Genomic DNA, 27,841 nt, shown 5'->3' with positions numbered 1-27,841 from the left:
ACCTTGCGGCGCCAGAGCCGCTGGCAGAGGACCTTGTGGTGCCGGAGCCACCGCCGGCGCCGATAGCGGAGCCGGTGGCAAGGGAGAGCCCTCAGCTGGGACCTTCTGAAAGTGGTGGCTAACTAGTGGGAGTTGCAGTTGTTTGAAACAGTGTTTTTAGGACTGCTTGTCCTACATTAGCTTGGTGTCATGCTAATACACCCACACAATAATGTTTGGAAAATGTGTGTGGTGTCGACCATGTAGCGGCCTTCTATAAGTCAGTTAAGGAAATGTTACCTAAAAAGGCCATAGATGCTCCTATTTTGCGCGTAGAGTGTGTTCTAGGAGGCATAGTTAAAGTTCTTTTAGCTTTGAAATAAAAAGTTTGAATACATTTAACAATCCATCTAGAAATACCGGATTTAGAAATAGGTGTTCCTTGACGAGGTGGAGCAAATGCAACAAAAAGTTGTTTTGTTTTACGGAAACGTTTTGTACTATCAGTATAGTACAATACTGCTTTTTTTTACCATCAAGTGTGTGTAGAACTCTTTCTACTACTAAATCTGGTTGAGGGAAGAACACAGATAACTCAACTGATTGGTTGATATGAAAAGTAGAAACTACTTTTGGAAGGAATTTTGGGTTTGTACGAAGACCCACTCTATCTTTGTGAAGCTGAAATAAAGGTTCATCTAAGGTTAATGCCTGTAGCTCACCAACATGTCTCAATGAAGTGATAGTTATTTAAAAGGGAACTTTCCATGAAAGAAAGTGTAATGCACAATTGAGTAAAGGCTCAAAAAGTGGACCCATAAACCTTGTGAGAACAATATTAAGGTTCCAGACAGGTGCAGGTGGTATCCTGTGTGATATTATTTTTTAAGTCCTTCCTTAAAAGCCTTTATAACTGGAACTTTGAATACAAATAAATGTTAACTGTTTTGTAGGTATGCAGCTACTGCCATAAAGTGTAGTTGAATGGGTGTATAGGCTAAGTCTACTCTCTGTAGATGCAAAAGATAACAAATAATGTTTTGTATGTATGCATCTAACAGATCAATTGTGTTATTATTGCAATATATAACAAACCTTTTCCACTTTGCTGCATAACATGCTCTAGTGGTAGGTTTCCTTGCTTCTTGTCATACAATCTGGTGGTAGGTTTAGGTATCCAAACTTTATGATTTCAGCAGCCAGATCGCTGGGATGACCTCCTTGGTGTTTGGATGTCTGATTTCTCCATGGCTCTGTGTGAGAAGGTTGGAGTTGAGGTGCAGATTTTGGTGTGGAACTACTGACAGCTCTAGCAGTGTGATGAACCACGGTTGACATGCCCACATGGAAGCTACTAGAATCAGTTTGAGTGATGTATGCCTACGTTTCTGAACTAGAAATGAAAGGAGAGAGAGAGGCGTAAAAGTGTAAGCAAATATTCCTGGCCAGTTCATCCATAGGGCATTGCCTTTGGATAGATGGTGTGGGAATCTGGAGGCTAAGTTTGGGCATTTTGAGTTCTCTGCTGTGGCAAAGAGGTCCTACTTGCGGGAATCTCCATTTCTGGAAGTATGGGAGGCGAGCCTGGGGATGAATTTCCCATTTGTGTATTTGTTGCCGCATCTTGCTGAGGAGGTCGGCAAATTGGTTGTTTATTCCTGATAGTTGTTTTACCAGAAGAGGAATTTTGGGATGTATTACCCAACGCCAAATGGTCTGAGAGAGGCGTGACAGCTGTACAGAGTGTGCCCCCCCCCCCTTGTTTTTGTACATAGTACTTAGCTGTCATGGTCCATTCGGACTAGGCTACTTTTCTTTATTAGGTGAGGTTGGAAAGATTTCAGTGCTAGTTGAACAGCAAGAAGTTGCAAGTAATTGATGTGGAGACTTCTATGTTTGGTGTTCCATAAACCTTGAATTGTCTTATGCTGGGGATGGGCACCCCAGCCTGTGAGAGAGGAATCTGCTGTTAGAATGTGCAATAGGGTCGATGAATGGCCGCCTTTCTGATAGATTTTGTGTGTTCCACCACGGCAGAGGGATGACTGCGGCTGTCTCCCAATACTAGCTCTGTTAATTGAACCTGTGATTGATTCTACTGATATGATAAGCATTCTTGTAGAGGCCACATATGCAGCCTTGCGCGAGGCACTATTGCAATGCATGATGCCATCATTCCTAAGAGTTGCATGAAAGTCTTCACTGTTAGGTATTAGTTGTCTTGAAAGTGTAGTAATAAAGTTTTGAATTCTGGCTGCATTGGGAGAGGCTAAACCTGTGTGAGTGTTTAGCGTTGCTCCTAGATATGTTTGCAGTTGTGAGCATTGAAGATGAGATTTTGGTGCAATGACTGTAAATCCCAATTGATGGAGGTTTATTGTAGCTTGAGTGTGTTGTAAACAATTTCCCTGTGCATTGGCTAGGATGAGCCAACCATCGGGATATAGGAAGACATTCATTTATTTCATTCTAAGGTGAGCTGCTACTACTGCTAGACATTTTGTGAACATTCTGGGTGCAGTAGTCACTACGAATCAAAGTACTTTGAATTGATAGTGATTTCCTACTATCACAAATCTGAGATGCTTGCGATGTGCTGGATGGATTGGAATATGGAAATATGTGTCCCTTAAGTCTAGTGGAGACATAAAGTTGCCTTGCTGTAGAAGTAAAATCACTTGTTGAAGGGTGACCATATGGAAGTGTTCTGACAGTATGTATAGCTTTAACGGTCTGAAATCTAAGATTGTCATAGAGACCCATCTTTTTGGGGATTCGAAAGTAAAATGAGTAAACTCCTGACCCTCGATGTTCTAATGGAACAGGTTCTATAGCTTCTTTTGTTAGAATGGCTTGTACACCTTGTTTGAGAAGCTGTTGGTGTTGTAGCAAGAGTTAGTGAGTGCGAGATGGAATATTGGGAGGATTGCTGGTAAGCTCCAGGCAATTACCTACTAAACAGCTCCTCTTTGTATTTCTAATTGAGTAGCGTGCTCTTACATACTATCCAAAAAAGTTGACCTCAGTATCCACATTTTAATATTGAACTGGCTATGTTCAAAGAGAAAAAATATCATCTGTTCACCTGACTAAATAAACAGGCATAAACATTCTAAAGGGTAAAGCAGGTGGGAAATTAAAAATCTCAGTTATCTTACCCCAATTTTATTTGATGCTTTTATCCAGAAAAAGTGTGCTCTCCCTGGAAGAAGGCTGCTCACTGTACATGTATGGTCTGGACCCCGATAAACTGCCTGGCGCTCACCATGCTGACAGTGTGCCATCTCCAGTGTATATTCTATTATTGCTGACCCTCCGTCCACAAGAGGAGGTTCTGTAACATTAAAGTTTCATAAACATTCATCAGAGAATAAATTTTTCATATCATTGCGTAAAAATTACTTACTATTAACAACTGGTGCAATAGCAACCTAATGTATAAAATGCAACACTCACTGCACTTTTACTCGTATACAATAATCTCTCATTAGATGTAAAGTGTTTACATTAATTTAAGAAATTAAGAACATGACTGTTAGGCGAGGGCAAGCTAGTAGTACCCCTTTCTTTCAAATCTAATGTTTGCCTTCTCAACTAAAGCACTAGCAGAATGATTTAGCTGGATGCCCTAGTACAGGGACCACTCAAGATAGTCTTGCCCGGTGCAGACATCATTCTATTAATTCTATATTGTTATCTATTAACATGAGAGCAACTACTCCTAAACTCAGCATGCTACTAATGAGAAAGATCTACTGCAAGTGCCAGTCTCATTGCTAGGTTATGGTTTTGTTACATGTCAGTCACACATTCTTGGTTGTGCCCACAGGACTGTGGTATGCTCCAGTGTTGCAAAGTCATCCAGTGACCTGGGCACACCCCAACATGTTGCTGACTCGTACAGGTTGTGAGAAAATGCCCCCACTTTTTGCTGAATTGCAGATGTGCTTTGGCTGAGTGTGCCCTAGGCCCCTGCTAACCAGGTACCCAGGGCTTAGGTTTCTTTACGTAAAAACTGCATTGAAGCCTAAACCCAATTGGCATCTCAGGACACAGGTCAGCCCCTGGTAAATGGTACCACAGGTACCTAGGGTACTGTGACCAGATAAGGCCTCTAAGGGCTGCAGCACTTATTGTGCCACCCTTACAGGTTCTGTACCTTCACACTCACACACTGCCGTTGCAGGCTGCGTGTTTTGGTGCAGAACAAAGTGAAGAGTTGACATGGCACGCATCCCTGTGTGCTATGCCAACAACCCACTGCCCTGTAATAGATGAGTCACCCCTCTAGCTCAATACACTATACCAGTGGTGAGGGTACAGGTGCATGAGCCATGCACCCCTATAGTGTCTAAGTCCATTCTTAGAAAAACCAAAGTGGTTAGGCATTGTAAATGCAGTGCTGCCATTAAGAGTATATGGTGCTGCAAGTTTGTCATTACAAACTCCACAACACCATAATGGCTACACTGAAAACTGAGAAGTTTGGTATCAAACTTCTCAGCACATTAAGCCCACACTGCTGCCAGTGTGGGATTTAATGAAAATTACAGACAGAGGGCATTTTAGAGATGCCCCCTGAAAACTAACCTACCACTAGTGACCAGGCTGAGTGGCTGCTTTCAGCTGCCACCACCACACGTTTCTGGATCCCTGGATGGAGAGCCTGCTGCTCTTGGCGGGCTGAAACGATGCACATCCTGGGACGAGGTGCCAAGCCTGCTCCCCCAGGATTGGCAGGGTTCACAAAGGGGAAGCTTCAAAGGCTTGCCGTCTTTGTGAGCTTCCCCAGGCCATTTGCTGCTTTTAGCAACTGGTCCCAACTGGTTCTGACCCCCACATTGGGAGGGAGAACCGGCGGGAAAAACAAGTGAGAAAGAGAGGTGTGTCCACCTCTGCCAACTCCACCCCCTCAGGTGGGGGAGGCGAAGTGAAGCACAACTCTGTGGTATGTTGTTATTGTTCGAAGTTGGCATGGGCGCTCTCGCGCACATGTCAACTTGGAGTAATATCAGTGGTGTTGTTTGAATGGGTCGCGTGTGAGTGAGTGGTTGCTGTATTGCCGCGTGCGAGTTGTATGTATTTGAAGGTGCAGCGTGGGTGTGTGTGCTGCGAGTTGTATGCATTCAAATGTACCGCGTGTGTGTGCAGGGAGCGAGCTGGCGGCTGAGAGCGGCCGCGAGCGATGTTGAGTTTTGAAATAGGCAGCCGGCAATATAGGGAGCTTGAGGAAAACTGTTGATTATTCGTTTGTTACCTGATCTTCTGCTTGGATGTACAATAAACGCGTCTTTGAAGCCGTCTACGTTTCCTCTTCATTTTGTATGCATTTATCTTAAGAAGTCACTTTTCAAAAAACTCTCAGTCCCCGCCATCTTGCAGAAGGGGAGACTCAGCCAACCAGGGGACGGCATATGCCCCCTCCCTTTGGAGGGTGGTATGATAGGGGATGTGCAATGTGATAATTCCCGAAATGCATTGGGTGTCTTCCATTAAAAAACGTGGCTTGAGGAAACAGTGACTCCTGTATTTTTTGGATAGCGAATGAATTATGGAAATGGGTAGAATGGATTGAAGAAAAGAAGGAATAAGAATAAGACAAGACAAAGATAAACATTGGAAAAATGAAGAATTGATTACGAATTTGATTCATTTGATTCATTGAAATAGGTTGTGCAGCTATGGGGACAGAAAGTTGTTCTCTTTGGGTTTTGACTATGATAGGGGATGTACCCACCCCAGGGAAGGGACCCATTGGTCCCAAACTTTTTTTACTTTTCTGTAACGCCCCTAAATCTAGTATTTTGGGGGAACCCTGAACCTTGCTTCCTGAGACCAGAAGAAACTACAAGAAAAGAAGCAGAAGGACAAACAGCCGAGCCGAAGTTAACAAGAGGAAGGCGCCCACTGACTTGGCCCCAGCCCTACCGGCCTGTCTCCACCTCAAGCCTGCTCCTGTGTAATCCCGGTGTGTCCTGGAGCCAGCAACCTCAAAAACCCCGGAGGACCTGGCTGCCTTCAACCACAAAGACTGTGTCTCCTGTGAACACCGGATTTGTTCTTCTCCAACCTCTAGCTCCGGCAGGCACGTGAATCAGCACCACTCTGCACGCGCCGTCCACGGCCTGAGCTCGAGTGCGCAAACACAACGAGGAGGTCTACCCAGCGATCCTAACCTGAGATCCGGCGACCCCTGACCAGCCTCAAACTTCCAGCCGACGCCTTTAGCCTAAATCCGGAAGGTCCCCCCAAACACGACCAGGCGCTGGTAAGAAAATCCTACCCAAAAAGCACCCTGCACACGAGGCCCCACGGCCTTGGGTGGCCAAAATGAAGGTGCCTAACCAACCCCCAACATCCAAACTTACCTCTCAAAGTGGTGGTCACACCCAGAAGACCTTTGTCCCTGAGCCTGCAGTGACTTTACAAACTGGAGGTTCCCCACTGCAAACAATAGGGCGCCCGATGTCTAAACAGCACTCTACACACGGCTGCCCTAGTGCCGCTGAGGGTGCACCTTTGGTGCTACTTTGTCCCCATTTGCCCTGAGCTAAAGTCTAGGAACTTTGTCCTAATAACCATGTGGCCTGCTCATCAGCAGCCACCAACCAGAGGCCCCCTATTCCCCATTGGATAACATTGGGCCTCAGCACTCTGCATCCAGCCGCCCTAGTGCCGCTGAGGGTGTGACACAAGTGTATCCCTGATCCTGGGGGACCCCCGAGTCTACCTCCAGAACCTCGACTCACACTACTGAATACTTACCCTAAAACCGATAACACTAATTTCTTCCTTAGGATAACATTGAATGTTTTTCTTGGAAAAGTTTCTAGGTGTTGAGTGTGAAAACCTAAAGAAGATCTTTAAAAATGTCACTAACAAAAACGATTTTACTTACCTGTTTACAGGAAATGTCAAAGTGTGGTATCCAGGTATACTACACTGTGTAAGAAAAGAAATCTCATAAGTAACTTACCTGTAATTTTACTGAAAATCCTATAGAAAGTATATGTACTGTATTTATAAAGCATTGCATTTCTCAGAAACAATACTGTAAGTCAAAATAAAGTGTATTTACAATTATAATCCAAACTGTATTACAATTGTATATTTACTGCAAAGTATTTATCACTTACCTGTGCCAGGCTTGCTTGGTTCTAGAAAATAAAATAACTAAAATAATATTTTTATACAAAAACAATTGGTCTGAAGTTTTCTTTGAGTGTGTGAATTTATTTGCTGACTGAGTGTGTACAACAAATGCTTAACACTGTTGTCGGATAAAGCCTTACTGCTCGACCACACTACCACAAATAGAGAGTAAGGTGCTATCTAACTTTACCACTGCCTACCTTTGGGGTTCCACTGGACTCTGTACACACTATACCTCACTTTGGTATAGTTTATACAGAGCCAGCTTCCTACACACTGCGGATGTACTTTGGGTGCTAACTCAGACCCCCCGTTGTCCTGTGCCTAACACCAGGAGCTTTGCTCCCACAACCTAGTGGCCTGCTCGTAAGCAGCCACCAACCAGAGGCCACAAGTAGACTGAGATCATAGGGGCAAGGTTGGATCAAGGCAGCCCAGACAGAAGGAAAAGCTGCCTCATAGGAAAATGTCACAGTGGCACAGGGACCAATTTGGCACTGCCTACGGCGGAGGGACACTTCTTTTATGAATGGTGTGCCATTATAAAGGTTTCCGACTGTTTTGTATCCATTAAGTTACAGCGGCAAGTTATTTCTTTGTGCACCACAGCTCTATACTGAATTCCAGGTAGCAATTTCCTCACCCGTTTCTTTCCATTTTGGAACATTTGGAGTCTACCAGTAAGTGGCCTGAAGCCTCAAGGTAGCATTACAGGCCATTGCATTAATTCTTTTAGGTCTTTATTGCTCAAAGACCTGCAACTCCGTCGCCAATGCAGGTGTAGGGGCAACTTAACAGGGGTCAGACTGTGACAGTTCTGATAATCACCCACTGCAAAATATAGCATACTTTATTTTAAAACATCATCACAGCAACAAAAAAAGGCACAGCTGTAGTGTAATAACCTAATCCAGGTACCTTAACAATAAGAAGTTTCATCAATGTTGCAGATATATTGGGAAACATTATTTAAGAGGATACATTAAATCTACATCTGTGGAATAAATATATTATCAGCAGATATAATTGATCTAATTAACTTACCCCAATTTAGCGTAATTTCTCTTGATTTCGCTTTTTTATACAGATGTGGCGGCGTACAAGGGCCAGGAGCAACAGCTGATGTCTGAACTGTTAGAATATCTGAAACCTGGTTAAAAGGATAGGGAAAAAAGTTACTATTACGTAGTGCTCTAGAACTTAGCATATTATTGTTCATGTAGGGTAGTGCCAAGAGTATGAGCAACTATGGAAAAACTATGATGAATCCACATCAACTTTCTCTTCACCAGCCACCAATCATCATTTGCCACGACCATGGTTTTCTGTTGTAATTTGTGGTGTATGTTATATGTGGCTGGGGTAGGAATGAGTGGTGTATATGAGAGGATGTGTCTGTTTTGTGTATGAATGAGAGAGTGGAGTACGATATGGTGTTGGTAGAAAATATATTACTTTTGAATACAACTGATATGCACATTGTAAAAAAGTAAAAAGTTTGAATGTAAAATGTATGCAACAATTTCTCTTTCATTGTTGAAAAGATAAATGTACATGGTCAAAATGCCTGTAAATAATGTCTAGAATATACCAATTGTAAAGTATGGCAGGACAGCCACTATGGCTAACGAATATAAAATAAAAAGAACTACAACAAAGATCACATGTTTTGAAATTCCTTTTGATCTGGGTTTCAGGCACTTACAGCCTATACACAGGTCTCGTGGGATACCGTACTTTTGCAATGAAGAATATTAACCACTGGTGTGGAAAACAAGTGCCCTGAAAGGGGAACTACTCTGTCTCTAGAAATCCATTCACAGAACGAGTGGGAAGGATGGACCAGTAAGAAATCTGCAACTAGATAAAGTCTCTACCAGATAAGGTAAATAACTTGTTCATCTAGTATCATGCCTTTTTATCAGATACCCAAGTAATACCTCCCCGGAGGTGGGTCTGCGGACCACTTTTATACCAGTATGTACTGGAGAACCGAACGGGCAAAGTGCCCATCTTGACAGGTCAGACTGTCCTGGCAGTAGTGTGTTGTGAACGTGTACAAAGAAGCCCATGTTGCAGCCTGGCAGATATCCAGGACCCGAATCCCAGCTTTAGGTCTGGTGGAATGAGCATGCAAACCCTCAGGAGGGTTGCTTTATGGCCAATGCGTAGCAGATCTTGATACAGAGCACGATCCATCGGAAGATGGTCTGCTTCTACACGGTCTCTCCTTTCTTCACTCCAACATACCCCACGAAGAGTTGGTTGTCCACCCAAGAACTCTCAAGGGCAGTCAAGGTAGAATGACAGCAGTCTTTTGGGTCCAGACGGTGAAGTCCCTCCTCTTTCTTGGAGGGATGTGGTGGAGCGTAAACAGTAGGTAGAGTGACGGACTGGCCTTCGTGAAAGGGAGCGACCCCTTTCGATAGAAAGGAAGCTCTTGTATGATGTTGAGGTATGGAGGCTTGGATGACAAAGCCAGAAGCTTGCTGACCCTTTGAGCAGATGAGATAGCCACAAGAAAGGTCTTCTTGATGGAAAGGAGCCTGAAAGGGCAATTGTGCAAAGGCTCAAATGGAGCAAACATAAGGAAAGTGAGGACAAGATTGAAGACCCACTGCGGCATAATGAAAGAACAAGGTGGAACAAATGTTGTAAACCTTTCTAAAATCTATGTACAATGGGAGATTTTCAAAGGGATTGCTGGTCAGGCAACCAGAGAAAACCTCAAACACCAGAAAGATAGACCTTGAGAGTGCCCAGATAAGAGCCCTTACCGGGTTAGAGAAAGAATGTAGAGAAGATTCTTAAAAAGGGGCTCAATCTATCTTTCTGTATACCATGCCACAAATATCCCCCAACGGCAGGCGTATACCGTCTTGTTGGAAGGACACAAGGACACATGGCTTCCAAAGTTTGTCTAAGATTAGCACAAACATCAGGGCGGCTAGCGAAACAGCAGAGAAAGTGCGCTCATAATATGCTGGGGCCGGTCCTGGAAATATATAAGGCAAAAGCGAGAGGAGCAGCCTTATATGGGGCAGAAATATGGGGTCATCGGCCATCTAAACAACTTGTTAAGACCGAGAAGTAATTTCTCAAACAACTTGTGGGACTTTCCAAAAGCACACCACCCACTCCGAATGGATCGTAGCGCAATTGCACTGGAGGTTGCCCTCAGACCCTTGCTATACTGACGCAGTTCATGGAGCACTCCAGAACTATCTATGTATAGAGAGGAACTGAGGGAAGTGGCAAACCTTAATGGAGCAAGTAAAATATCTTGGCTTACCCACATTAAGAACTCCTTGCCTTGATATCCATTGGAATGAGAGATTTATGGGACAGTGCAGAAGCTAGATGTCGGTCAACACCTAGGAAGGTTTTGATAAAGAATTTCAAGGATCATAATCTTAACCTATTACTGAGGGGTCCCAGGATAGGTACACTTACATCATCTTTCCTAGAAGTCAAACTGCAATATAGTTTAGTACTCAGCATAGACGATATACAGCTGTCTCTTGCCAAAATACTTTATTTGCAGTTCAGGCATGGTGCACTTCCCTTACATGCCATCACTCATAAGTGGGGGGGCAGCTCCACAAAAAATTGTCCAACCTGTAATAATAGTACGGATACTGGCCTACATGTACTGTTTTTTTGTATAGCATATAAGGAAGTAAGACATCGCTGGCTACGACAGCTATGTAGGAATCTTGGAACTTCCCAATGTTCACAGGCATTTAGGATCCTAAAATATGATTGTAGTACACCTATTGTTTATTCAGTGTCCCGCTATCTGTTTTCTATGTGGTGTGTATGCCGAGCGGTTTTAAAGAAAGAGCTAGTTCAACTAAATCACCCTACTTCCTGATTATGATCAGTAATCTCGCTTTTTAATATATGATTTTGCATAGAATGATTGAGATACTTGTCTTTGTTTATTTAGAATGCTTATTATACCCTACAATTTTTTAGCGATCAAATATCTTAATGTGTACGCCTAATTTTAATGTTGAAAAAGTCGTATTGATTTCATTGTCTTTTTATATGTTATACCTGTGCTGTTATGGCCATATCAGGCCGAAATAAAGTATCTCTTTAACTTGAACTTAAATATAAAAAGGGTACGTCATGACCCTCCAGTTGATCAGCAGAACAACTGCAGTAGGAGAAGAGGCAGAAAGAAGCGGGCTGGCGAAATCCAAAGGGAAATGGGCAGGCACGACCATGCAGCGTAGCTGTGAAATGATAAGTGCTACGTAGGTGTAACTTGAGTGATGCGTATTCATGGTAGGTCACGTTGCTAGGTAGTTCCATCCCAGTGAGTATGTGGGATGCCTTAGACCACTCAAGCGTACATGTAGACCGGCTGGCACTGAGTTCATAGAACCAGAAATCCTGGCACACAGTGTGGAAGGGTGCAGACAGGTTGGTCTTTCATGAATTTTCGGGAACCGAGCTGTGCCCTACTGTGTGCATGCACCAGGTTTTAGGTGTGTTAGCGGCTGTTTCATATATCTGGATGCAATAAATGAAAGCTCACACAGGAACCAAAATATTGGTTGGCTGGCAAACTATGGAAAACATAGAAATTTAGTTCACATGTTTAAGCCACGCCTTTAATTATGTAGGCCAAGCCCCTTTCAGTGCAACCCATATACTGTTTTTATCTCACTTAAAACCCTGGATATAGTGATATACACAAATTATAATCATCCTGTTTGCCACCTTTCAACCTCATGATGGGCCAGGAAACGTGCCAAAACTGATATTTCAAATACAATGTAGGGAATACATATATTACAGCATTCGGGAAAACAGGGCTAAACATTTTAAAGCTAGTGTCACTATGAAGCAACAAATAAGAGTTCATAACATATTTTAAGGAGATTTGCATTTCTTTTGTGTCATACAAAATGTTGAGAGCTAAAACATCTTTGAGAAAAATGATAAACTTACTGGGCTTTGTCCTGCACTATTAAGGCAATGTACTCTGAATCTGTACCAACTTCCAGGTTTGAGATGGTCACATACACACTCTTTTGTTGATCCACTATAAACCATATCCCACACATCTCCTGGAACAAAAAAAAACCATAATAAAACACACAAATGTTAGTCTGTCACCCAAATATTTCACTTTATACTTTCACTGATTTTTTCTAAATAGTCTGTGTTTCATCGGTTCAGGATCTAAATTATTACATTTACTCTTCATTATGTCTGTTCTAATCATCTGAGACAGCTTCCCCCAAGTAAGTTAAGAAATACATTAAGTAATATTATAAACACAGTGTAGAAACCTCAGCGTGCTAAAATATACAGAAAAAGTAATGTGCTGAGCCTCTAACCAATTCTCACCTTTACTCTTCGACAGCTGCGCGTCCGTGCTTCCATGTAGCATAACTAAGAACCCACCAACTAATGACAGCCACTGGTACCCTAATCACTCCAAAATGGCACCCAAAAGGGTCCCTCAAAGAAAGTCGATCAGCTCTTGATCTTTCCGCACAAACGGTACACACCAGGGAGAGCAAGAGAGCTGAGTGAATGAAGTGGACGGAAAGATAGAATATATTCTCCCCTTTTCCCATAAAAATACTCACAACAGTTTTCGCTAAGTAAAGAAACACATATTAAGCAATATTATTAACTCCGTGTAAAAACCTCAGTATACTAAAATATACTAAACTAGTAATGTGATGAGCCTCCAACCAATATTCGCCTTTACTGTTCGATCTCAGGAAACACGTCTTCTAAATATACATATCACCAACGGGCTGATTTCTCTCTCCGTCTACCCGGCTTATACAGATGTAAAGCAAGATTCCCAGCACCGTGTAAGATTACTAGCATGTGGGGCTTGTATCTCTATTTATATGAACATCATTCACAGTCTTCCGAGGGAAGGTAACCACTCTACGTCAATCAAATTACAATGTAAAAACAATACATACAACGAATAAAAAGGGTTAAAAACTTTGTTGAATACAACAGGTTACTCACCATTTAGAGTTTCTGAAATCTCTAGCACATACTTTGAAATTTCGGAACCACCATCATCTTTTGGAGCCTCTGGAAAGAAAAACAATTTACCAAATCAAGGTCGCTATGTATGCCCAAATAATGTTAACATTTTTCAAAGTGTACTAAAAAGAAATATTGAACAAGTAATAATGTAGTGAGAAAGTAAAAGTAGAAAAGTATGTAGAGAAGTGGTCGTACTCAAAGTATTTTAAAAAGACAAGAGTGGAAGACACCAGGGCTAGGGGGTAAGCTTGGGACAGCACAGCAAGAGTTTTAAGAAATCTGGTGTGATCTGAAAATAAGCAAATATACATGAAGGTATTTGTGAAGTGGGATCATGTGCAAGTGAGTATTTCCGACTATTGCAATATAAGATTACATCATTCCGAACAGTTTAGCTATTTGCCCTTACACTGAGAGAACTAAACGTCTGGTAAAGAGACAGCACCCATTTAAAATGCCATCGCCCTCAGTGCTTTCATAATGGGGAGTATAATACTGCACTACTAACAAAAATGTAGTTAAATTAATTTAATTTGATCCTTTAAATAGTAAACCTGTCATCCAACTGTAAGGGTTTTTAGCACTGCATCATTCATCCATAGAGTAATTTAGTATAAGCTGAAAAATGAAACTTTACTCTTTAGCATATACCATGTTTTTTTGTGTTTTTTTTTAAATGTCAGCTATCACATAAAGAAACTCATTATGGGCATTCTTTAAAAAATAAAAAAAACTTACCCCAAATAACTTTTATGCTATGTGTATGGATTTTTCCCTTCACACTTGGTTTACTGGGAGGACCAGGTTTTTCAGATGCTGTTGAATACTCCACTATCTCGCTTGGGTTACTTTTTCCTTCACTGTTCTCGGCAAATACCTTCATTTTGAAATAAAATATTTTTTTTGTCAGAAAGTTGCCATTTTATAACAAATCTAGATTTACACTGTAGTTCAGTAACTACCTTCTATAACCAGCAATAACACAGCAATGGCATGCTCTAGTTGAGTGGGTGCCTTCCTTTAGGAAATTGCCCGTTTTTGATATCGTCACCCCCAACTTTTTGCCTGATAAATGATGCAATTTTGACAGAAGAGCACTGGGTTCCTGATATCCAATTCCCCAGTGCCAGATCTCTTTCCCAACAGTATAATTGCTCCGCCAAATGGCATTACATTTACCACCCACATAAGTCCCTAGTAAATGGTATCCCTGGTACCTACGGCACCAATGCTAAAGAGGGTCCCTAAGGGCTGAAGCATGTATTGTGCCACCCTATGTGACCCCTCACAACATTCATGCAAACTGCCATTGCAGGATGCGTGACATGGTGCAGACTAACCCCCAGATTCATCATTGTCCTCTTTTGAGAGTCCTTAATAGCGATTTTTAAGGAATCGCTATTAAAGACTCGCAAAACGGGATTCATGCAGAAATCGCAATATTATTTGCGATTTCTACAGCTTCCTTATTTGCGATTAGCAAATTGCTAATCGCAAATAAGGATGCGATTTCAAGGGTGCCAGGGGTGTCCAAAGGACACCCTGTAGCACCCCTGAAATGTAAATGTAGACTGATGTTGCGCACACACATGTCCAAAGGACATGTGTGTGTGTAACATACAACTGAGAAAAATGCACTAAAGTGCACTCATCTCAGTTTTCGCTATTTACCACAAAGTCAGACTTCGCGGTAAATAGCGGCCAAAAATAGCGATTTCGCAATTCAAAAATGGTTCATGAATTGCATTTAAGGAATCTCAAATAGAGATTCCTTAAATGCAATTCCTCGCAATTTAGCAATTTCGCAATTTGTGATTTTTGCATTTGGGGTGATAAAACCCAATGCAAAAATTGCGCTTGCAAAGGGCCAGATTCTCAGAATCTGGCCCTTTGCGAGCCGATTTTCCATTGATGAATCTGGCTGTTAGTGAAGAAACAACATGGCACACCACCTGTGTACCATGCCGACAGACAATATATGTAAGTCACCACTACAGCAGGCCTTACAGCCCTAAGGCAGGGTGCATTATATTACATGTGAGGACCTATCTGCATGAGCAGCCAACCCCTGTGATGCCCATGTTGATTCTTGGACACTGCCTGTGAACAGGAAAGCCATCTTGAGTATATGCACTGGTGATTGCGAGTTCCCCAGCTACATGATGTCTTCACTGATTAATATGAAACATCTTGTATTAATATTCCCACACGGATTCCAGCAATGGATTTATTAATACATGCACCAAGAGGGTGCTTGGTGTAGACCAGGCTGCCACCAGAGACTGGTTTCTGATTCCCCTGCAGGTGAAGCCCATGCTCTCTGAGGGCAGAAACAATGTTTAATAATCAGTGTGTTAAGGCAGGAGGCTTCAAAGGCCTCTGCCGCATTTGATACGCGATCCAGGCTTCCCCCAGTCAGGGGAAATACCTCCCCCTATGCTGGGCCCATTAGTCACAAGGCCAGGTGGGAAAATTAGCTAGTCAGGAGACGTGTCCATTATCAGACCCGTTCCACCCCTAAGGTTGGCTATCCAACGTGAATATGAAAACTTCATTGGGTCAGGGTTACGCCCATTTCCCGCTGCAAGTGTCATATCGGGGGTATAGTCACCCTGAGGGTGAGCAGCCCATTAGCTACCAACTGTCACTCCACTTAACGCCCCTAAATTGAGTTTTTATGTGGCACCCCTGATGCCAGGACAAAGAAGAACCTAGAAAACGAGAACTGAAGACTTGCTGTAGGCTTTTTGCTGCCAAACTCTACCTGTACCTGTCTCGATAATCGTGAAGAAACTGGCTCGTCCTGCAGCTGAGCATCTAACAAGGACCATGGTAGACTGCCAGCCCATTGCAAATTGCCAGAAATCTCCCTTGGAGTAGAGAAGTGACTCCCCTACAGTCCGAAAGTACCAAAACAGTAGGTTCCGGCTTACCTGTCGTACCGGCCCAGAAGCTGCCCAGGGAGAGGTCGCCATGCTCCAGAAGATCAGATCGGTCTCCCCACCAAGTGAAAAGACACCAGGACGAACCTGAACCACACAGCACCAATATGCGGAATATCAGACCCCTTGCAGCAAACAAAGCCTGTTTGAGTCAAATCCGGACTCCAACGACACAGAGCAGCCATTGAGGGATGTCAGCATCGCACAGACCCACTTGCAGAGTGACCAAGCTGTCCTGATTTTTCCACCCTCAACTGGCCAGACCGACAACTGTAAGGACCTGCGACGCTGCAGCACAGCCAACCTAACCCCTATGCACCTCAGCGTCCCAGCCCGGGTTCTTGAGAACCAACTGTTCCGCATTTCTCCTAGGATCCTTTTGTACCAAGCAACCCGTTCTCCCCAATTCCCCCCTCTGCAGCCTGATTTTAGGTTCCCCCTCTCTCTCCTCCAGTGTAGCGTGTAAGGCTACCAACCCGACTGGCATCTCTGCACCCGGACGCCCCAGGGCAGGTAAACTTTAGCTGCCAGTGGTACTTTGGACCTTGCTCTCCCTACCACCTTAAGTTCTGAAGGGGACCCTAAACTGAAGTTAAGACGTTCAAATGCCATAGTGAAACTTATACCCAGGATTAATAATTTGCCTTATATCAAGAACTGATCGCTTTTGCTTTCTCTGTGTCTGCGGGAGTAGCAAATGAGAGCCATTCTGTGTACTTAGAAACCATACTGTAGAGATAACAGAGGCTATTGGTTCAGGAAAAAAGTCAATCTCCTCATTGGAGGAGTTGCAGATACACAACTAGTGACGGACCCATGCATGACCAATTAATATTTGATCATCAAGGCCCACACCAACAACATAAGGCTCCACATGTGATGTAGAAATAAATCTCAAACTAGCACTTTGTTGCCACTTCTGCATTACTGCAAAAAGTAAACGGTGCAGGGAATCCGAGGGAATAAGCTAACAAGTGCTTTCCAAAGGCCTAACATGCCTACCTCTAACCACCCGAGGCCCACCCACTCCACTGAATTAGAGTGGTCATGCGATTCAGTAGGAATGAGATGGATAAACACCAAACTCCTACAGAGAGCCATAAACATGCATGTTCGCAATTTCTAACTATATAGCTACAGCACAAACAGCCAACGGTTACAGATTAACAAATTTGAATAAAATTGCCATATCACAATACATACATTCTTAATTGATGGTACATACCCTGAATTTATACAAAGTACTTCTCCTAAGTGCCCTTACAGTACATGTAAGCTCTTCTCCATGGTGTCTTGGCTTATATCCGTAACCCTGAGAAACAGAAACAACCGAATTACATATTAACAACTAACATTAGATAGTACTGTTCTAGCAAAGTTGAAATATATTTTCCTGTTGCAGATTCAAAACATTACATGTTATGCTGGCTTCATTAAATGTATGTTTAGTGCATATAAGAAGATATGTTTCTTCTTACTACATCAGCACGAGTGTTTGTGAACGTAGGGGCAGATTATATATATAATGTAGGCGCGTAGCATTGCACCTTTGCTGATAGATTGTTCAGGAAGTGGATGTTATGGCTAGACAATGGCAGACACACAGGTGGGTTGAGTTTTTGTTTACACCTTTTAAACAGGAAGGTTCTCAAACCTCACATATCATGTGATTCATTTAGTGCACCATTGGTAGAGGTGTGCCAAAGAATATTGAGATATGGATTGTGGATCTCTTAACTTGAGAGAGATAAGGTCACTTGTAATTTTACACTGTGGCAATCTTAATTAAATTCATAACCACCGAACATCTCCTAGTGTGCGCAGAATCTCAACCCACCTCTTGGAGATATCTCAGGTTTAAAAAAGCACAAATACTAATGCGTATTTGACTTTTTTGTGTTTGTAATATCATCTGACAAAAACTTTAAAGCAACTCTGTGCTATATTTACCTTCTTGAAAACTCTAAAAATAAAATGGAAAAAGAAAGGAAAAGAAAACATAATGGATACTCCAAGTGAGACCCAAGACACTAACAGTTTAAGGCAGCTAGACTGTTACAGGTTCCTACAAAAATGAAGCTAATTGTTGAACTGCTTTTGAGAACTGCTTATTTGATGACTGAGCTAAACCCCAGTCGCTGAGATCTGAAGGTCACAAGTTTGCAACCAACGAATGATGATTTAGGGCCCGATTCACAGAACTATCTTAAGACAAAATCCTAAACTTACTACTTTTGGTATTCACAGAAGGCATTTAGTAGTAGTAAAGTTAGGATTTTGTTTTAAATCTGTCCTACGTCTGTCCTACGTCTGTCCTACGTCTGTCCTACGTCTGTCCTACGTCTGTCCTACGTCTGTACTAAGTCTGTCCTAAGTCTGTCCTAAGTCTGTCCTAAGTCTGTCCTAAGTCTGTCCTAAGTCTGTCCTACTACTTTTGGTATTCACAGAAGGCATTCAGTAGTAGTAAAGTTAGGATTTTGTCTTAAGTTTGACTTAAGACAGACTTCAGACAGACATCAGACAAAATCCTAACTTTACTACTACTAAATAAAACTGAGGACCATTAACCTGGGTATTAGTAGCATCTGTTATTTGAAGCACTTAGAAACGGAAGCTTGCATGCAGCTACATAAAAAAAAACGATAGTTAATAATATATTAATAGATTACAAGGTGGTAACATTTCGTTCTCTATCACAGAAGCACAAGTAGTCATAAGCACTTAAGACATTAGCAATCCAAGCAGCATTTTTGGGAGGTCCTGGGGCAGTATTCGGTGTCAGTACAGCTGTTTACCACCAATGTCCCAGGGAGACCAGTACTATGGCATTTTCCTTGGATAAGCAAGCAAATCTTATTGCGCACATCACCAGCCAGCAATAATAAAGTTGAGCAGTCAGAATTTACACTTGGTGGAGGACAAGAAACGTCTAGCTACTTCATGACACTATAGCAAATATTAAACAAACTCATTGATCAGCCAGTGCTATATTTAAAAAAAATGAATGAGTAGTTATGTCCAGGTAAGTAAATGGAGCAGTTAAAATTATGATACAATACAAAAAAACATGTTAATATAATTCAGCCCATGGTTTTCTATAACCCTTGCTATATATCCACTGCATTCCTTAAAGGCTGCACTCTGGTGAAATAATATAGCCTCAGTCTCAAAGATGGAAGGAAAAATTTAACTATGTAGTAACTTTGATATGCTTGGTCTATGCCATTTTTTTAAGATCTGGACCCCTGTTTTTGAGGTCTCTGGTTAATGTTCAAAATCTCAATGACCTAAAGCTAGGGCAGTCTTTTTGATTTAAAAGCATGCAAGGTAGAAGTACACAAAATCTGTGCGCCCACCCACCCATCACCCAGCAGAGCCAGTGGTGCAGTTTTGGGGTGCCAACAGTCTCAATGGCCACATCAGTGAATGTTCAGTTATCAGGTAAACAGTTTGTCAATTTTAGCTAATGATGTAGACGGAGTGGGCACTTAAGAGTTTCCAACAGAAAAAAGATGCCGTGGGGGTTGGTTCTGAACTGGGATGGTGCAGTGAGCTAAAAAACGGTGATGGATCAAGCCCTGATCTCTTGACTGGGTAGGAGTGTTCTGATTAACTCAGATACTCTGTCCATCACCACCCCCTTTTTGAAATATTTTGGCCACCACAAGTGTGGAAGGGTATGCTCAGACATGAGTCCCTTGCTCACTGCACCATCAGGATTCAAGCAAGCCGGGCCGAAGACGGCTGTAATGCCAGAAACCGGTCCCCGGAAGCTTGTTTCCTTTCCAGTGAAGAATTGGCTTGGTAGTTTGGTCTGCCCTGTTCCCATGATGCACTGGGCCAGGGACAGACTAATTTGCATATAGCCAGGTTCTGAACTGGGATGGTGCAGTGAGCTAAAAAACGGTGATGGATCAAGCCCTGATCTCTTGACTGGGTAGGAGTGTTCTGATTAACTCAGATACTCTGTCCATCACCACCCCCTTTTTGAAACAGTCTCAATGGCCACATCAGTGAATGTTCAGTTATCAGGTAAACAGTTTGTCAATTTTAGCTAATGATGTAGACGGAGTGGGCACTTAAGAGTTTCCAACAGAAAAAAGATGCCGTGGGGGTTGAACATTTCCCATGTAATGCAAACTTTAGAGGCCCATATCTCAACAAGCATTTGCAATGCAAAAGGTCTCGCATTTGCAAAAGTTTGAGCTATTGGCATTGTAAACGACAAACCTTTTATTTATGTGGTGGTGTTGAAGACAGAAATAGATGGCTTTGTCATTTACAATGCCACTAGCTTAAACTCTCGCAAATACGAAACCTATTGCATTTGCAATGCAATAGGTCTCGTATTTAGGCGAGTTTGAGCTATTGACATTGCAAATAATAATAATAATAATAATACCGAGTTTTATAAAGCACGTGCAGTTACCTCTGCGGAGGTGTCCCGGCGCTAGGTGAACAGGACAGGCAGGCGCCTGAATGTGGAGAAGAACGAGCTTTCAGTTACTCAAAAGAGCCACGTTTTCAGTAACTTCCTAAATATGACTTCAGATGGGGCCAGCTGAATAGCTGATGGTAGGGTGTTCCACAGCTGTGTCACACTGGCGACAAAAGTCCTGCCCCCTAATCAAGCCCGCCTAACTCTAGGTACGCAGAGTTGGAGCAGGGAGCTAGAACGAAGCTGTCTCAACTGAGCATATCTGGGAAGACGGACCTTAAGGTATTGAGGGCATGATCCACGTAGGGCTCTAAATGCCAGGGTTAGGGCCTTAAATTTAATTCTACTAGCTACCGGCAGCCAGTGTAATCTAAGCAAATGCGGAGAGACTTGTTGCTTAAATGGAATATGCGTTACCAGTCTCGCAGCCGCATTTTGGACCGTTTGTAGCCGTTGAATCAGGTATTTTGGGAGTCCCAGGTATAGACCATTGGCATAATCCAGCCTTGAGGTGACCATAGCGTGGATTACCGATTTACGGCATTCCTCCGGCAGCAGCCGGATACATTTCCGTAAATTTCATAATTTACTGAGGCATCCTCCGACCACTTGTTAAATGTGGGGCAAAAAGGATAAATTTACATCCCACATTACTCCCAGGTTTTTTGCCTTAATACTGGGGGTAGGGGGCAGGCCCATCTCGGTTGGCCACCAAAGCTCTGCAGAGGGGTGGGGGCCTTTCCCAAAGAAGAGCACCTCTGTTTTACCGGCATTCAGCCTCAACTTATTAGTGTTCATCCAGCAGGCTATGTCCGAAGACAGCTCTTAAAATTAGCAAACGCCGCTTCTGATGCCTCTGTATAAGTGAAAACTAACTGGGTGTCATCGGTATATGAAATTGCCGTGACACCCCAGTTAGAAATTAAAGTAAAAAGTGGAGCTAAATAAATGTTAAAAAGCAGCGGGCTGAGTGCCGAGCCCTGTGGTACACCACAGTCCAGGCGCCTAGCTTTAGACACAAAGGTCCCTAGCGCTACCTTCTGGGATCTATTTGACAGATAGGAATAAAGCCAGCCGAGCGCCTGGTCTTGTAATCCAACCTCTGCCAATCGGTGCAACAACCTTCCGTGGTCAACCGTGTCAAAGGCGGCCGATAGATCCAGGAGCACCAGCATTGCAGATGCCCCTGAATCCAACGACCACCCTACTGACTCGGCCACCTCGATCAGGGCGGTTTCAGTACTGAAACCTGCCCTGAAGCCCGATTGGGTTTCATGCAGAATGTTGTTTTCCTCTACAAACCTATTTAATTGTCGTTGGACCAGTTTCTCCAGCATTTTGCCAGGAGCTGCAAGTTGAGAAATTGGGCGCAAATTACTAAGATCCTCCGGATCTCCATTTGCTTTCTTTTTCAGGGGAAGCAATGTGGCATGTTTCCAGCAATCTGGAAATACACCTGATGCAATCGAGGTATTCCACACATTCTGGAGGACGGGCGCTATTTGTTCAGCCATCAGGCTCCAGAGCTTGGGCGGACAAGGGTCATCAGGGGACCCGGATTTACACCTTTTTATTTCTTGCAGGACCTCAGGTAGCGTGAACGTCTGGAATTGACATAGCAACAACTGTGGATGGCTCACCACAACCCTATCCTCTTTTTCCGTGGGTCTTGGTAAGGAGAATGAATTGTACACTGTTTTAATTTTATTATCAAAAAATTCTGAGATACTGTCACAGAGTGCAGCCGAAGGGACAACCTCTGTCTCGATACATCTGGGTTTAAAAAAAGACTGAACTATTTAAAAAACTTCCTTAGTTGAATGATCAGCTTGCTGAATGGAGGTGGTGAAATATAATTTTTTAGCCTTTCTTATTAATTTGTGAAGTTCTCGAATGGCTTCCCGGTAGCGGGCACTTGCCAATTCGCAATACTTTACCCTCCACCGTCGTTCCAGTCTTTTACAGGCCGATTTTTTTTCCTTTAGTTCCTCTGAGAACCAAGGGGCCGAGGGAGATTCCCTCCGAGACATTGTTCGTTTAACAGGGGCAACATCCTCCACCATGTCATTAACCCATTTATTCATAGCATTGGCATTAGTATTTGCATTGTCGGTTAAGGGCGGAGGGTTACGAAGTAAGGCAGGGCCGATAGTTTCAGGTCTCAAGTTTCTCCACTGTCTCTGCAAAACCGAACGTTTTCCACCTCCCGTCTTTTCTCCCAATGCCGTAATGGTAAAAGAGACTAAAGCGTGATCTGTCCACAGCAGTGGCCGTGGGTCCTCCACTGTCATATTCCTGATGTTAGAGAATATTAAATCAAGCATGTGGCCTGCTCTGTGCGCGGGTCCTGTGGTCATAAGCGCCAGATTGGCCGTGCTAAGTGTGGAGATTAGCTGCTCCGCTTGGGGACAGTCGGCACTATCAGCATGTACATTAAAATCCCCCACTACCAAGAAATGCGGGTGGAGGAGGGAGTGTTGGACAATCGTGTCTATAAGCGCAATAGAATTTTCCTCTGAGCAGGTCGGGGGTCGGTAAATAACAAAGCCCACTAAAGATTGTTGAGAGGAAATTTGAAAGCAAAAGTGCAATCCTTCCACCCCTGCAATCGTAATAGGTGCCGAGGATGTAAGTTTGTACTGTTCCTTAAGAATAAAAGCCACACCTCCACCTCTTCTATTTTCAACTCGATTAGAGAGACACAATTTAAAACCTGGAGGTACCGCTATGGAGATAGCGGTCATATTATGGTCATTCAGCCATGTTTCTGTCAAAAATAGAGCATCCCACTCTGCACTTTCCAGTAATAGCCAAATTTCCTCAGCATATTTTGGTAGCGACCTGCAGTTCAGCAAGCCAGCTTTAAAACTGCAGGTCAAGGGGTCCACTGAAACCTTCGGTTTGTGTATGCCGAAGGCCACCCCACAATGCAAACATACCTGAGGTAGGGTGTCTATGGATAAATCAGCCCTAGCGGCTTTACATGACAGCATTGGCTTAAAGGACAGAAGGTCCACGCCTGTCCAAGTGATCCTACCAGTGTCGCTCCCGGACCGGGCAGCATAACTGGCCGAGGCCGTGTTCCGGGCGTGGACGGGCGCAGACGGGCTTGCCTTTGGCGCGCCGTCGGCGCGCCCGCTGCGCCCGTCTGCTGCGCAGTCTCATTCTCATCTATCTTTATAGGTGACACCCCGGATATGAGACGTTCAGAGGGGGAGGAGTCGCGTCCCTCCGTACAAGCGGCACAACAGCCGTGACGGACCGGGGACCGACCAGGTAAGTGCAGGGAGAAAACAGAGTGGAAATATAATATGTGGGAAGTCTGTCACTCGACTTCAAACACAAGATTAAAAATAATTTCAGAAGCTCCAAATGATTTTCAGTATAATACACAGTTTAAAAACACAGCTCCTTGTTATCATATCCCGCAGCTGCTCTCAGCTTGCACCAAAATCCCCTTTCATTCAGCGACAATGACTTGTATTTTTGTTTTTGTTTTTAAAACATAAATAAAAGGCATTGTGAATTACAATGCCAATAGCTTAAACTTGTATAACAGCGCGACCTATTGCATTGCAAATGCTTGTTTTTTTATGAGCCCAGATTTCTAACCTAATTCAGTAAACCGAGATCGATCGGATCGAACCAGCTTTTTGCCTCAGTCCAAATGCTGGTGAAGAGGCCCTCCTTACAATGAGACGTGCATTATCATACATACGGGCAGCCAGGGAAGACTGGCAGGAACCAGGTATAATTTTTTATGGATGAAATCTATGCCCCCACCCTATGGACAACAGGTGTGCAGAGACTCCCCTCTTCACCGAGAGAAAGATGCTTAACAGGTCGAGGGGAGGGGTTGCGGCTAACAATATACATCTGAGTTGTGTGTAGTGCAGAAACAGCTAGCGTTGCGTGTGTAGTTCAGAAACAGCTAGCGTTGCTCCGTCTCAAGGTTTTTACCTTGAGCGAGGTCGGCTGCCTGCCTCCAGATTTCTCCCAGTGTCGTTGGTTCTTGGTTGGTGTGTTATGCACTGTACAGACCAAGAGACACCCTATCCATTTGCCGCCTCTTGTGCTGAGCCTGGCGCAATGTAATCCTGCTCTCCATGCGTCCCTTTAATTAATCATGCACATGGCTCAGAAACAGCCACTTCCTGGATGTGCGTATGCATTTGGCACTGCTTCTCTTTTCATTTCACAAGTCTGGCTACATTGAGTGTTTGCGAGGGGCGGAGCTGGCATTGGGGTACCAGATGCAAACCTAAAGGTCAGAGCGGTGACTGCTGGGAGGGGCTCCCAGGTGTGAGTACGATTCAGTAAGATTCAGCCCCTCCCAATCAGGGAGGTTCTCAAGCGACTTCTAGACGGGAGTCAGTGAATAATGCAGAGGTATGTGTGAGAAAGTGCCATCTTTCTTGCATTGGTATGCCCCCACTTTTTGCTAAACTGCTGATGTGCTTTGACTGAGTGTGCCCTGGGCTCCTGCCAACCAGGTGCCCAAGGCCGTTTTTCCTTCCCTAAAACTGTGTTGAAACCAAAACCCAATTGGCATCTCTGGCCACCTGTCAGTCCCCAGTAAATGGTACCCTAGGTACCCAGGGCATGGTAACCAGAGAAGACCCCTAAGGGCTGCGGCACTTATTGTGCCACACTTAAGGGCCCTGTACCCTGACACCCACACACTGCCTTTGCAGACTGAGTGTCTAAGTGCAGAATTAAACAGAGAGTCGATATGGCACACATCCCTGTGGGCCATGCCCACAAAAAACGCTGCCCTGGCATACCTCAGTCACCTCTCTAGCTTGGTGCCCTATGCCAGCGGTGTGGGCACAGGTGCATGAGCCCCATGACCCTACAGTACCCAGGGCCATTCCTGGGCACTGTAAGTGCAGTGATGCCATTAAGAGTATATGGTACTGGGAGGTCGTCATTACGAACTCCACAGCACCATAATGGCTACATTAAAGACTGACAAGTTTGGTATCAAACTTCTCAGCACATTAAACCCGCACTGATGCCAGTGTGGGATTTAATGTAAAATGCACCAGAGGGCATCTTAGAGATGCCCCCTGAAAACCTAAGCTACATTCCACGTCTGGACTGAGAGGCTGCCTAGGCTGCCACACAGTAGACATGTTGCTAGACCCATGGGTGAAGAGCCCCCCACTCTCCTGGGCCTGCAACAATGCACATCCTGGGCGAGGTGCTAGGTCTCTTCCTCAGCATGGGCAGGGGGAAGCTTCAAAGGCTTGCCGCCCTTGTGAGTTTTTCCAGGCCACTTACTGTACTCAGAAACTGGCCCCCACCAGTTCTGACCCCCACTCTGGTGGGAAGACTGGCGGGAAACCCTACGTCAGGAAGGGGGGGGTGCCAGCCTGTGCCAACCCTACCCCTCAGGGGGGGAGAGGCGGACTGAAGCATGATCCCAGGCTCCGGTCATCTTGAAGATAGGGAGCCCTGCCCAATCACAGCTAGGCTCCTGCCCGCCTCCCACAGGAGAGGTGCAGGTTAGGACGTGTACCCACCCCAGGACAGGGGCCTATTGGTCCCTGCCCTTGCCCTACCTGTAACCCCCCTAAATTCAGAATTTAGTGGCACCTTGAACCTTCCTTCCTCAGATCTCGATAAGAAAACCAGAAAGATCAAGATGGAGAAGTCCCGCCGTGCAGCTGATAACAACAGGACAACACCCACTGACTTTGCCCCAGCCCTACCGGCCTGTGGACCCTGAAACTTGCCCCTGCTAAATCCTGGCGACTCCTGCGGACAGCAACCTTGGCAACCCGGAGGACCTGCCTGCCTTGACCCACTCAAAGATTGGGACTCCCCTGAGCAGAGGCTCTGCTCCAACAACCATACCCCTGGTGCCAGCCAGGAACAGCGGATTCAGCCCACTCTGCACCCGCCGAGCCCGGCCCGTGCCCAAGGGATCCAAGACCACGAGCATGTCCCCCCAGGCGACTGGGACCCTAAGTCCAGTGCCCAAAGACCCTCCTCGACGACCCACACGACGCCTGCAGCCTCAGAACCAGGGACCCCCCCCCATACCGCGACCAGCCGAGGAGATTTCCCTACACCCAAAGACACCCGGCGCCCAACGGCCCCTTGTGCCCTCCTTTGGGGTACTCACCTCTTCTCCAAGAACCTAACTTACCTCTCGAAGTGGTGGTCGCACCTGAAGAACCTCCGTCCCCGAGCCTGCAGGCTTTGTTCACTTTGTAACTTTCTTATTGGATAACATTGAGCGCTCGAGGGCTCAAAAGCACCCTGCACCCAGCCGCCCGAGTTCCGCTGGAAGTGCAAATACTACCCTACTCTACTTCCCCACTTGCCCTGAGTAAGTGAACAGGAGCTCAGCTCCCACAGCCGCGTGGCCTGCCTGCTTGCACCCACCAACCAAAGGCCCCCTACCCTCCATTGGATTGCATTGGGCCTGCACTCTTTGCACCCGGCTGCCCCTGTGCCGCTGAGGGTGTAACAACTGTACCTTTCCGACCCTAGGAGACCCCTGAGCCCATGCACCGAACCTTAACTGCACCAGTCGAGTACTCACCTGAAAGCCGATAACTCACTTTCCTTCCATAGGCTAACATTGACTGGATTCACTGAAATTTCTTCTTCTAATAATAATAATAATAATAATACTAATAATAATAATAATAATAAGTGTCGATTTTTGCAACTTTCTAGTTCAGTGCTGAACCGCAAAAGTAATCTTGACTGTACTTACCAGTTAGCTGCATTTTCTTCCAAAGGAAATCATTGACTGTTTTTCTCTGAAATTTCTTCTGTAGATTCTTGCAACTTACAAAGATTCCTTAAAAATCGTACCAACTGCTGAAACGTAAATACTTACCTGTCTTATGTAGAAGTCCCAGTGCTGGATCTAGGAGTCCAGTACTGGATTACAAAAGTAACGAGAAAGTACTTTATCTGTGACTTGAATTTCCTTCCATAGGATAACATTGCTAGTTTTTCTCTGAAAAGCTTTTAAGTGTCAACTTTGAAAATACATTTATATTCTTTGAAAAGTACAAATGTAACCAAAACACTTTTACTTAATTGTTTACAGCTTAGGTCCTGGGACTGAATCCAGGATCCAGTCCTGTGGTTAGCAAAGTAATCCTGAAAGTAATCTATTGCATTTTTATAGAAAAACCCATTGAGCTCAATGTTGAATTGTGTTTAGAGTTGTGTTGCCTACTGCAACCCCAGTAACTATTGTACTTACCAAGTCTATTGCCTGTCTGCAAAGTAATTACCCAAAGTCACTCATATTGAGAAAAGTATATTTTAA

The 27,841-nt window shown here is 44.2% G+C and overlaps 1 protein-coding gene across 3 annotated transcripts in view; it reads right to left on the bottom strand.

Annotated features, from left to right (window-relative positions):
- The window catches only part of LOC144829404 (fibronectin type-III domain-containing protein 3a-like), a 618,864-nt gene that overhangs the window by 268,608 nt on the left and 322,415 nt on the right, over nucleotides 1-27,841 (bottom strand). For all 3 annotated transcript variants that reach the window (XM_078688524.1, XM_078688526.1, XM_078688525.1), the window contains 6 exons: nucleotides 17,332-17,418; nucleotides 13,903-14,041; nucleotides 13,141-13,209; nucleotides 12,094-12,212; nucleotides 8,176-8,281; nucleotides 3,138-3,313 (listed from right to left, as the gene is read on the bottom strand). In XM_078688524.1, the coding sequence (XP_078544650.1) occupies nucleotides 3,138-3,313; nucleotides 8,176-8,281; nucleotides 12,094-12,212; nucleotides 13,141-13,209; nucleotides 13,903-14,041; nucleotides 17,332-17,418 (696 nt within the window). The remainder of the gene's footprint in view (nucleotides 1-3,137; nucleotides 3,314-8,175; nucleotides 8,282-12,093; nucleotides 12,213-13,140; nucleotides 13,210-13,902; nucleotides 14,042-17,331; nucleotides 17,419-27,841) is intronic.

Source organism: Lissotriton helveticus, chromosome 4_1 (genome assembly GCF_964261635.1).
Source record: "Lissotriton helveticus chromosome 4_1, aLisHel1.1, whole genome shotgun sequence".
Classification (NCBI taxonomy): Eukaryota; Metazoa; Chordata; class Amphibia; order Caudata; family Salamandridae; genus Lissotriton; species Lissotriton helveticus.
Note: the sequence above shows the minus strand (reverse complement) of the source record. Positions and strands in the feature narration are given on the sequence as shown.